This window comes from Ixodes scapularis, unplaced genomic scaffold, assembly GCF_016920785.2.
Source record: "Ixodes scapularis isolate PalLabHiFi unplaced genomic scaffold, ASM1692078v2 PGA_scaffold3__209_contigs__length_174095766, whole genome shotgun sequence".
Taxonomy (NCBI): Eukaryota; Metazoa; Arthropoda; class Arachnida; order Ixodida; family Ixodidae; genus Ixodes; species Ixodes scapularis.
In genome coordinates, this window is record NW_024609868.1 from 115,082,974 (window position 1) to 115,095,003 (window position 12,030).

The window sequence follows — 12,030 nt, forward strand, 5'->3', positions numbered from 1 at the left end:
AACGATGGACGTTTTTGTTGGAAGATGGCGGTCGTCTTTCTGCATGTATGGTTTAGTTATACCGGTGGTCTTGTGGTATAGGCGTTTCGTTGGAAAGATGGCGGTCGCCTACGTCATCGGACGCAAAATCATACCAGCCATACCGAGTCATATCGGCGAGCAAACCGGCTGCCAGTATAGACAGACCCGGAGCCATAGCGGTGCCGGTATCTCCAGTTATGGAGAACGCAAAACCAAACTAGCTGCATGTATAATAACAATAAATTATGTTGGTGTCATACCAGGACTGTACAAGCAGCAGGTTTGTTTCTTGTACGTTTTTCCAATAGGGTAGATCTGCCGTTTTTATGCTTCGTGTTGAGTTTGCACAGCTACGTGTTTGCACAGCGACGCACACAGCTCGAGTAGATGATTCGGTCCTGCAAACGACCGGCTCTACAGAATTTCAGGGAAACATAAGTCACCACCTATATTTTCCTGTAAATCTCGTGCGAGTTTGTTGCGCTCATCATGCGATGTGAATGAATTAGGGCAAGATTCCCTAGCTGCCCAGAGATGCATAAACTGAGACCATTTTTACGTAGTGAGTATAGTTCTTTTTCTTTATTTTGGGAAGAGGCGTTGATGCATTTATTACCGTGTAATCACTTGAGAGTTGAAAAATTGGGGAGAGCAAGCAAGCTTTCCCAACTTTGTCCCTTTTCTCTCTGGCACTGCCCCTAGTTTCAGTTTCAGTAGGTATTCCTACTAGCAGGTACAAACTTCTCTAAAGCAGGTAAAAGGCACGGGAAGTCAGGACGGTGCGGACTCCGTGTTTTACGCTTTTCGCAAGGTGACTGGGTAAATACTTTTCCGAGGTATGCAAAATATACAGCGATTTTGTTATGCCCGTCGTTTGCGTCTCTCCCGCAAAACGAATAAGATTATCTACAAAGGCACAATCACAAACCAAGATTTACGATAACTGCGTTTACTTCGGTGGTCCTTGTAGTTGTATTTTACCCTGCTTTCTGGAACACCGTGTCATGACGAAGAGGTGGAACGGTCACGGGTTGTGCTGGCCTACCGGTTGACAGAAATTCGCATTGCCCACATCGGCACAGAGTGCACTTGGGCTGTTGATGCGCAAGCCTTTCATCCGCGGCTTGTCGACAGCTGATCTGCTGGTCAACGGTGAGGAAGCGGCGAGAGTGACCTCTAAGGTAAATGTAATTCCTCGTCCATCCAATTATCCGGTGTCAAAGTGTGTAACATGTCCAACGTGTACTGAAGGCGAAAACTACGAGTGTTTTGCCTTGCATTTATAACCGAAGCCAGAGCAGCGAGATAACTGCCTTGCGTAGTCCAAACTTACGAAGCGATAAGTTTCAACAGGTCGAGTACGTCACCGTGGTTGTAGGCGAGACGGTGCACACTGTTCAAACGCTTACAGTATTCACGAGTGGTACCACGAAAACGACGTGAGGAGTTCGCGATTCAGCATAATGCGGTGCCACGGGCCCATGAATCTTCGAAATTCGAAATGATAACCGTATAAAAAAAAACAAAAGTAAAACGGATTAGCGTCCCACCAGTGATCACGAATAACACCGGTCACAAACTCCCGAGCCTCGCCGCTCCACTCAACACCCACACGACATACGACAACAAACTGCATCAAAACGTCCCAAAAGTGAAGGCTTCTGCTCCCGTACTGCAACTGGCGGAAGTGAAGTGTTGAGCACGTGTCCTTCACAAGAATATTTAAAAAATGCTGTGGGCAAGGATCATTTCCATTTATTATTAATTACATAAGAATAAAATTTCAAGAATTTTTTTACCAGATTCAAGCTAGTCGGACTGCTCATAACACTGGTCTAGCATGAAAATAACAAAAATTTGAACTTTTTCATGAACGGTTTAAGATTTATTGTTAATACATTGTTATTTTTCGCAACGGACTATAGCATTATAGATTTTGCCTCCATACTTTTTAAATGCAAAGATTTCTTACACACGGCTGTTCATTGCGCTGTTTTGTGCCTTTTTATAAATCTGTAACGGTCAGCGACTGAAGAGCTCACCCACACATGTCAAGCGTATCTACGCCGCGGGGAGAAGAGCATGTTGAGTAGGAAGTGTCGGGCGCAGTGTCGGGTGTTGTGTTTGTGTATCTGCCGGTGCTGTGTAACGCATGGTTTTTGTTTTGTCTGCGGTGTGTGTAGGGTTGCTGTCCACTGGTGATCGGTCGTAGCGTGTTAACGAACTCGTTGTTTTCTTTTCATAGACTGCTAGAAATCTCGCTAGGTGGCGCAAGTTACCACTCAATTCCAACTAGTTTGCTTGACTCATTTGTCCATGCGAATTCGGCATTCGTTTTTCTGTCTAGAGGCTCCGTCGTATAGACGCTTTTAGGCAGCTGTGCATGGGTGCCGCCATAAACGACCTTTGCGTTTTGTTTTCTCTTATTCCGTTCGCTTCACTTCATCATTGCCACCGCAGGACAGGTTGTTGCCACTTTACGTGCTACTCCGTCCTTCTCCCCAGCATAGGCCTTTGTGGAGGCTCGTCAACGCTCGCTTCAGTGGCCGGGCATCTCGGTAAGACGTGAGAAGGTCGGCAATGGCGGCTCAATTTGGCACGTGTTGAAAGCGCCTATACCTATCAACGCCGCCGACCGCCAGCGATGCACGCACGTACCTTTGCACGTAGCTGCGTCCGCCGCTTGGAGACTGTTTACTGTGTATAAAAGATATCGAACGAAAACAAACTCGTCCTGTGTGCTCTCAATTCGGCTCCCTGGGCTCGTCTCTAGCCTATTTTTGGCTTCTGGCCGCCATGTTTTATTAAGAGCACGCTCAGCCGTGTTTAGCAGAAGAAAAACACGGTGTATTGTGTTAAGTTTACACGGCACCTCATGCGTAGGCGAATAACACACATGGCTGCGTGTAAAACGAACACGTTTGGATGTGTCCGCTATAGGAAAACGGTTTACACGTATGGGCGTGTTATTTTTGCTAACAGTGTATTCTCGCCTGCAGAGGCGAGTGTCCCACACACACAGCGAAAAAGTACACCCCTGGACGTGTAAACCGTTGTCCCAGGGCGGACTCCCCAAATGGTGTTCGTTTTACACGCGAGGCTCGGTGTATTTCGTTTGCACCCGAGGTCTCGTGTAAAATGAACATCTTTGAACGTGTACTTCGTTCTGCGATCACACGTCTAGGGGCGTTCTTTTACAATGGCGGCCGTTTGACGTAAGACGGGTTCTACGAGCGAGGCCCAGCGCTTTACACGGCTTTTCGCCGCAGCGAAAGCGTAGTTTGCACGTGTTCGTTCGTAATCGTCCATACGTGCTGAACTATGTGGGTCGCCTGTCAATTCCCGATCAGGCCTAGTTCTACTCGCTCCGAGGAAGTCACACAAAGAGCGCTATCATAGAAACACTTTATAAATACTCAAATTGTGCCGTCGATGCTGTGGAAGGCCACGGTTGCCCTGGGGTCCGGGTCTTGCCTGGGCTCGTTCAGCACCGCCTCTTTCGTTCGTCACGGCCCTTCGAACTCTGTCCACGCGCACCTCCCACGAGCGTCCCTTTCTCCTCTTCCTCGCCGCTCACGGGGCCGTCCATCCACGTTCAGCGTGGCTCGTTGTCTCCCACACTCCCCTCCCCTCAAGCCTCAAACTCCGGGGGGGTCCGGAGTATCCGGAGTCCCTGGACCGAGTCACTGGACCCCAAGATGAACTCCTGGTGGGGGAGCTTGATGAGCTCTCGCTCCCGCAACAGGTCCGGGGTCAGGTAGCTGTACGTCTGCTGGATGGCCAGGTAGGTGGTCTCGGCAAAGTTGCCCAGCGTGGCCGTCGAGACGCGGGCCGAGGTGTAGCAGACCTCGATGCCCGCCATGTGCAGCAGCTTCTTGGGCACTTGCAGGGCACGGTGTGGCGCTTTCCACTCTTGTTTCCCCAATAGCCGTTACGGACGGGGATGACGCACAGCTAGGCCAGGATGATGGCTTGAAGGATGGCCGTGGCCACCTCTTTGGAGCACTTGGCAGGACTGGCACCTCTTTGGAGCTCTTGGAGCACTGGCCGTTGAAGTCCCCAATGGCCGCAAAGGCCTTGAGGCGGGTGCGCTGGCCGGCACGCGTCTGCTTCTGCACCGTCATAATCTTCAGCACCTCGTCCTTCAGCGTGTCCCTGGGACTCTCCGGTCCTCCGCGTCTCCGCCGCCCTGCCTTCGTTGACGTGGTCGACGTCGGGATTGCTCACCCCGTCTCTGCCAACCAGGTTGACCACCCTGACGGTTGGTCCGTCTTGCTCCTTGCTAACCGGGTTGACCACCCTGTTGGTTGGTCTGGCCGTTCCCCCTTCCAACGGGGTTGACCACCCTGTCGGCTTGTCTGGCCATTCTCTTGCCGAACGGGTTGGCCACCCGGTGCGTTGGTCTGACTGGTCTTCTGCCGGAAGGGTTGACCACCCTGGGAGTTGGGCCAGCTGGCTCCGCCGGTATCCCGGGAAGTGGAAGGTCGCCTTCCCGGATGGCGCCGCCCATTCTGGTTCCTCCGGGGGGCATTTCTGGACAGAACAAGCTCTATTAACATCTTGCAAAGATTAGATCAAGTTCTAGGCCGCAGATTATAGCGCCGCGCAGAGCACCTGTCGGATCTCTCACCGACGGGTTCGCGCATTGTTCGGCTACCGCGCTTAGGCCGCGTTGCCGGTCGCGCGCGAGAGTCACGCGGAACGGAGGATTCCTCGTTTTGTTCTCGTTCATCGTCATCCCGATCACGAAGATGGTACTTTTTTAGGTCTGTGATGTGGACCGGGCCAGACTCCTCGCTCGCATTTTCCTGAGCGAGCCTGTAGGTAAGACGTGACAGTCGTGCCTTTACCACGTAGGGCCCTTCCCACTTCGGAGCAAGTGAGGCTGCGAATCCGCTCGCTGCGTTGCTCAAAGGATGGGTTCTCCTGAGGACCAAGTCACCCACCTTGTACTCCAGGTGACGATGAGTCTTATCGTACTGGGTCGCCTGTTCGATCCTTGCTGCAACGAGGTTCTCTCTGGCGTCGTGCAACGCATTCGAAAGGCGAACTTTCAACTCCGCCGCGTATTTAGAGAGTGGGCGTTCTGTCGAACCTTGGTTATTTCGTAACCCGTTCTCCAGCGGAGACGATAGCTCCTTACCCAAGTTTAGAAGCGCAGGCGTTAACCCAGTAGATCTGTTCACGGTCGTCCGGATTGCAAAACCCATCTCGACAATGTGTTCGTCCCAGTCCCTGTGTCTCTCCGTTAGTGTGATCAGCATGCTCTTCAAGTTTCGGTTCACTCTCTCAGTGATATTAGCCTGAGGATGGTATGGTGTCGTCCTTTTGTGCTTTATGTTTAGCGCCAAGCAGGAGTCAGTGAACACTCTGCTGGTAAAATAGCTAGCATTATCGCTGATGAGACACGTGGGTGTACCGAAGCGCATGAAAGTTTCCAACAACTTCTCCCAGATGCGCTCCGAGACCAGCTTCCTCAGCGGGTGTAACTCCACCCATTTCGAGAAATGATCGGTTATTACCAATAAATACTGGTTCCCACGGGGACTTTTTGGAAGTGGGCCGATGATGTCGCAAGCAACCATCTCCCACGGGTAGTGACTCACTACAGGCTGCATCAGGCCTGGGGGCTTTCCCCCTCGCGGCTTCGCTTTCTGGCAGGCTGGGCAGCTACGGGCGTATCGGAGTGTGTCCCGTCTCATCCCCGGCCAGGTCGCGACGCGACATAACTTTTGAAAAGTCTTGCTGCCGCTGCCATGACCAGCCAAAGCCGAGTCGTGGAAGTATCCGATAAACCGCCTCCGTAGCCTCCTAGGAATCACCACCCTGAACGGAGAGTCGTTCCCCTCCTCGTCGTCGATTGTTGGAATGTAGCGGAGCAATAAGCCGTCTAGACCCAGCAAGTATGAATCAATATGTTCGTTAAATTGACCGCCAGCGTTCCCGGTGTTGCTTGCTATTTCCGCAATTTTCCCCAACACCCGCTGACAAAAACCATCTGCCTTTTGGGCCTCGACAAGCTCTTCCTTGCTCACCACTTCACCCCAAGCCACGATCCTCTGTTCCCTCGTGCGGCCTCCTAACACTGCGACGAGCTCCTGTTGCATCGATCCCTTCCCGCTGTCTCGCTTATGAGCGGCCGCGCAGGAAGCTCGTCTCTCGCAATCCCCTGGCTGCGTCTCCTCCTTCCAACCACTATCATGGGGCGCCCGAGAAAGTGCGTCTGCAACCTTGTTGGTGGAGCCCTTTCGGTACTCGACAGTATAGGAGTATCGCTGCAAAGTGAGTGCCCACCGAGCTAACCTCCCCGCCGGCTCTTTCAACCTTTGAATCCAGGTGAGAGCGGCGTGGTCTGTCTGAATGACGAAGGTGGTCCCGTCTAAATACAGGTCGAATTTCTTTAGAGCAAACATGACGGCCAGCCCCTCCTTCTCCGTCACGCTGTAATTGCGTTCTGGCGGTGTAAGGGTTCGGCTGGCGAATGCCACCGGGCGCAGCTGTCCGTCATGTTCTTGCAATAACACCGCACCGACCCCGTAGTCGCTCGCGTCGGTCTGTACCACGAACGGACGGTTAAGGTCTGGCAGGCACAGGCTGGCCGTGGCTGCTATCGCCTTCGTGAGGGAAGAGAAAGCTACCTCTTGTTCTCCGCCCCAGGCCCATCTTGAACCTTTGTGGAGCAGCAGGTTCAGTGGCCGTGTGAGTCCAGCGCACCCTGGAATGAACTGCCGATAAAAACCGACCATTCCAAGGAACCTTTGAAGGCTCTTCGCGTCGCGCGGTGGTGGGTAATCAAGAATGGCCCTCAACTTATCCTCGTTCGGCCTCAAGGTACCGTCATCTACGACGAAACCCAAGAGGTTGACCCTTGAGGCTGCGAGCTGGACCTTCTTTGGATTAATCGTTAATCCCGCTTTGCTCATTCTGCTTAAGATAATCTCAAGGTGTGCTAGGTGCTCCTCGAATGACCTTGAAAATACGACGACATCATCCATGTATGCCATGGCAAAGTTGAACTTCGCGTCCCCCAGCACGATGTCCATAAGCCGTTGGAAACTCGATGGCGAGTTAGACAATCCAAACGGAAGGCGGATAAACTCAAACAGACCCCTGTGACAGGTGAACGCCGTCTTCTGGACATCGTGTGGTGCAACCTGGATCTGCAAAAAACCTCTGCTACAATCCAAGGTAGTGAAAACCCTCGCGCTACCCAACGAGTACATGATGGACTCAATAGATGGGAAGGGATATGAATCCCTTCGTGTCATCTCGTTAAGTCGGCGGTAGTCAACGCAGAGACGAGCGGTACCGTCTTTTTTTGGCGCTAAGACTACCGGAAAAGCCCAGGGGCTCTGTGACGGCCTCACGGCCCCTGTGTCTATCATCTCATCGAGAGCCTTATCTAGGAGAGCTCGCTTGTGCGCACTCAGCGGTCTGGGATTACAACCCCATGGTCTAGCATCTCCTGTGTCGATTCTGTGTTGTAAAATGTTTGTAAGTCCTGGCCTCTCGGTAAACATAGCTGCGTGTCGATGCAAGGCGTCTGCTAACCTACGCCGTTGTTCTGCCGGCCCGTTGTAAGAAGCGACAATCGCTTCAACGTTTCCCGATACGACTCGCGCAGCTAATGTTTGCTCCTCTCGTGATCCGACGAGTGAGCTTTCTGTGTCCTGACCGAAACTCGGTGGGACGGCAAAGGGGATAAGGGGAGTCAACGGATTATAGTGGTACCCGTTATTCTTCAAGTCTATGATAATCCCCTCCCGGCAGACGAAGTCCTGTCCTAAGATCACAGGGATTTGCATGCCTGGCAGATAGAGAAAACGCTGCCTCCTTCGACTGCCGTCGAGGCTAAGGTGAAGGCGTATAGCGCTTTGTGCCCTAGCCGATCCTGCTGCTAAACGCAGCGTGGTGGAAACTTCCCGCACGTGAAGTGCTCGTCGGCGACAGTCTTCGTAGACTCTGTCGCCGATCAGGGAAAGAGTCGAACCGGTGTCAATTAGTGCGTAGTAACTGTTACCACCGATCTCGACGCGCACGTACGGCCCCTTCTCAGATGTCAAATCCTGAGTTCGACATGCCGACGGGGCAAACACCGACCTGTCGCTGACCGCAACTCCAGCCCCGTTGGCAGACTGATGAGGGGCCTCGGCAGCGGCCGGCAACCGCGAGTCGGGAAGTCCAATTAGTGGCGCCGGCCTCTCCCGTTTCCCTGAGAACCATGGGGGGGAGCTGCCGTCCATGTGCACTGACGCTTGATATGCCCAAGCTGATTGCATTTATAGCACCTGACCTGTCTCCTGCCATTGTGTGCTGAGCGTCCGCCGCTACCATCACGCGAAGCAGTGTCGCGCCGGGGGTCATTGTAGTTCCCGCGACCCTCGTAATGATTCGCGACTCCGCGGTGGTCGGCTGCGCCGCCTCCCCTAGGGGGATGCGCCCTGGAAGAGCCCGCGTTAGCTGCTCTGCGCCTCTGTTCAAAAGCGAAGGGATCTAAGGCGCGGGGCACAGCAGTTGCGCCACTCCTATGTCCTGTAACGGCCACGTACGGCGTACGTGAGTCGTCGCAAGCTCCCGCGCCTCGTCCTGTCCAGGCGCAACCCGGCTCCAGAGATTCCTCTGCGCGTGGAGGGGGGCGATACGTCAACTCGGCGAGCAAGCTCGCCTGAACGATGCGCGCCTCTCTGGCAAGTGCTTCCAGATCAGCGAAATCACGTCCGCGCAAGTAGGGTTTAAATCTAGGGTGACACTGGCGGATCGCCCTAGCTACCCTCTCCGCGTCTGACGCTGTAGGGTCGGCTCTGGAGTAGAGCTCCTGGAGAGCGCGGACGTATTCTACGAGGCTCTCGTCCGGATGCTGAGTACGGCTGGCTAGCTCATCTCTGATCCGCATCTCATAGTCGGGAGGCAGAAATTCCTCTCTGAATCGTGTCCGGAAATCTGCCATCGAAAGGAACGGCCTCTGCATTCGCCTCCAACGCGCTGCGTCATCCGTCAACGCGATTGGGACGATCTGTATCAGGGCCGTTTCATCCGACGCGCCCAACGCGGCAATGTACGCGTCTAGGTCCTGCAAGAAATCGTGAACCGATGCTGCGTCGGAGTAGCCCGAATAGGTCGGCGTCGGCACGCTCAACCGCGGGCGAGGCACGGGCGTAGGCGCGGGATTCACCACCCCTGGGGCCAAACCCATCTGTCTAGAAAACGTCGCGAACATCGCCGTCATGGCGTGCATTAGTTCGCTGACGTCTCCCGTGTTCACCGCCGGAATTGGGGGTTCTAGCGCTGCCGCAACGCTCGCTTCCCCACTCGTGCCTTCTCCCACGTCTGAGTCAATATCCGCCACTGACTGGGTTGAGGCCTCGGGATGGGCGGCCTTATTCCGTAACCTGGACATGGCGGCAGAACGTTAAACACTGATGTCCAGCGGAGTAACAAAAAAATTCAAATGGGGAAACAAAACAAACCTAAACTTAGAAATCGCGATTCGTGGGACTCCCCGGGAGCGAAAAAAAACAACGGCAGACTGATCGGGCCCCACGTTGGAAGCGCCAGTTATGTGGGTCGCCTGTCAATTCCCGATCAGGCCTAGTTCTACTCGCTCCGAGGAAGTCACACAAAGAGCGCTATCATAGAAACACTTTATAAATACTCAAATTGTGCCGTCGATGCTGTGGAAGGCCACGGTTGCCCTGGGGTCCGGGTCTTGCCTGGGCTCGTTCAGCACCGCCTCTTTCGTTCGTCACGGCCCTTCGAACTCTGTCCACGCGCACCTCCCACGAGCGTCCCTTTCTCCTCTTCCTCGCCGCTCACGGGGCCGTCCATCCACGTTCAGCGTGGCTCGTTGTCTCCCACAACTACCGCAAGCATTCACCCCCAAGCGCCGACGCCGTATCCATTACGGCGATTACGCGACAATGGGAGCGACCATCGACTGCATCCAGCAGCGTGTTTCCCCATCGAGCAGGTCTCGTTCGCGTGGCGGTTCAGCCGATCGCCGAGGGTTCAAGGCGGTTGCATTGTCACCGACGCCGGGTAATTTCCACAGGAGTTATCTTTTCGCGACCACAGACATGAACTTTATTGAGAAAGCCAGTTTGCCGTGAGCGACGACGCATAGCTCCGACACCGACCCGATCCGACCCTACCCGACCGGCGTTACCGACGTACCGCTCACCTCTTTACCGCGAGCAAAGTTGTACGCGACGTTTCGACATATCCACTCATATCTCGTGTGTACGCAAATTTTGCGGCTTTCCGGGTACGAATCGGCTACCGGAACGGCCAGCGAACGAAGACGAACTGAACGCCGGCGCTATGCGCCATTTAAACACGCGGTTACTTTTCTACTGGGCTGTAGCTATGTGGTGTGGTTCCTTACACATAAATGGACTATGTACGAACAAAGCTAAAATAAAACTGGGCGGCTGCTTGCGCCACCTAGTGAGTATGCGGAAAACTACAAAAATAAAAGACATTTTGGCATTTCTGGAAATGACTCGCTCGAACGTTCGGCAGCATACCAACACATACATCACAGCCCATACCACCAGATCAACATACAAGCATGTACATACACAAACAGCGAACAGAGGCACTAACAACCCGACACTCCTACTCAATTTCAATAGGAACCCGCTCGGTATATATAGCAGACTTTTTGTTTCAGACGAAGGTCCGGTGACCCCCCCCCCCCCCCCCCCCCCCGTATTTTACATGAACGTAACGATATTACACAATTATTACTGATATAGTACGGCGACATAAATATAATTTGGGAAGGTACATATTTCTTTTAGTCTAGATTATTGCTAAAAGACACCCTATATTAAAAAAAAAATGTTTCGAGCTAGCCAAAATGTAGCAAAATCGGGTTTCGTTTTCCGAAGTTCGAGCGCTCGAGGCTGGAATGCGCTAGCGAAGTGTGTGCTTGCTTCTGTCAAACTATAATCCATTGTATGACGCTCTCAAAGCTGCTGGCTGCAGCCCCCGTCTTGGTTTAGGGTTTGATTTACACGCGCTCCCGTGGAAATGAAATTATGCGCGCTCGAGTCGATATTATTGACAGCGTGAAGTATAAACCGAATGTAAACGATTTTGCGAGCGACGAGAAAAGCTACGGCGACCCGCTTTGTTGACGCTCGGTCACTCGCGCGACGACGCAAGCCGCATGAAAGCGGAACGATGTTTTCTAGAAATCCAAAAACCGAGTGACGCGACGAGCGATAGTAAGAAATCTTCGTAATACGTCGCTGACTCGTCGCTGTCGCCGTCGCTCGTTAAATCGCTTTATGCAGTTCAGCCTTTATACTCACGCTAGTGCCAACCTGCATTACCCGCTTAGCCCAAGCAAGCGATAAGGATATTCAAATATGTCACAACAGTGGCGTGCATTCGCTAAGAAAACATATATCTCAAATTCCTGCAGTTTGACGTCGGGATCCGTTACTTGTTGTGCTGTCACCTTGGCGAAACGGTCACTAAAGAGAAACTAGTCAGTTTGTTTTATCAGAAATTATAAAAACCTTATCTAGCCACTGTTATGCACAAAAGCACTCTGGCATTTCATATAAATAGTTTAGAATAAACTGAACACAATCGGTAACTTAATTTTCCAAGCATAATAATAAAAAAAATCTTAGGAAACAATGTATTTTTAAGGTGTTTCAAATAAAAAAAACTGAAAAAGGAGCCTTAATTCAGCTGCACTATCACGGAAATACTTTGGGAAAAAAATATCTATTGAGAAGTAGGTTTTGCAATCTCTAATTTCCTTCTTTCAACTTTCCAGTTACTTTATGCGTACTTGCAGATTGTATCCTGACAAATCTAGACAAAATTGTATAAAAAGTAACAGTCCATATAAAATTTATAGCTTAAATAAATTCACACTTGTTTGATAATGTTCAATCTTAAATACGAGTTTTAAATTTCACATCTATTATTACAAATGATTGAATTACATGCTGCTTGATGCATGCTGTGCCGCCCCCCCCCCCCCCTTTTAAA

General features: G+C 52.2%; 1 protein-coding gene across 1 annotated transcript; it reads right to left on the reverse strand.

Annotated features, from left to right (window-relative positions):
* Positions 1-3,727: 3,727 nt before the first annotated feature.
* On the reverse strand, positions 3,728-6,813 carry LOC115327399. Its single transcript, XM_029988421.4, has 2 exons — positions 6,660-6,813; positions 3,728-4,554 (listed from the first exon to the last, which is right to left on the reverse strand). Exons 1-2 carry the CDS (start codon positions 6,765-6,767, stop codon positions 3,976-3,978), a joined length of 687 nt encoding a protein of 228 aa, XP_029844281.2. The 5' UTR covers positions 6,768-6,813; the 3' UTR covers positions 3,728-3,975.
* Between the last annotated feature and the right edge of the window lie 5,217 nt (positions 6,814-12,030).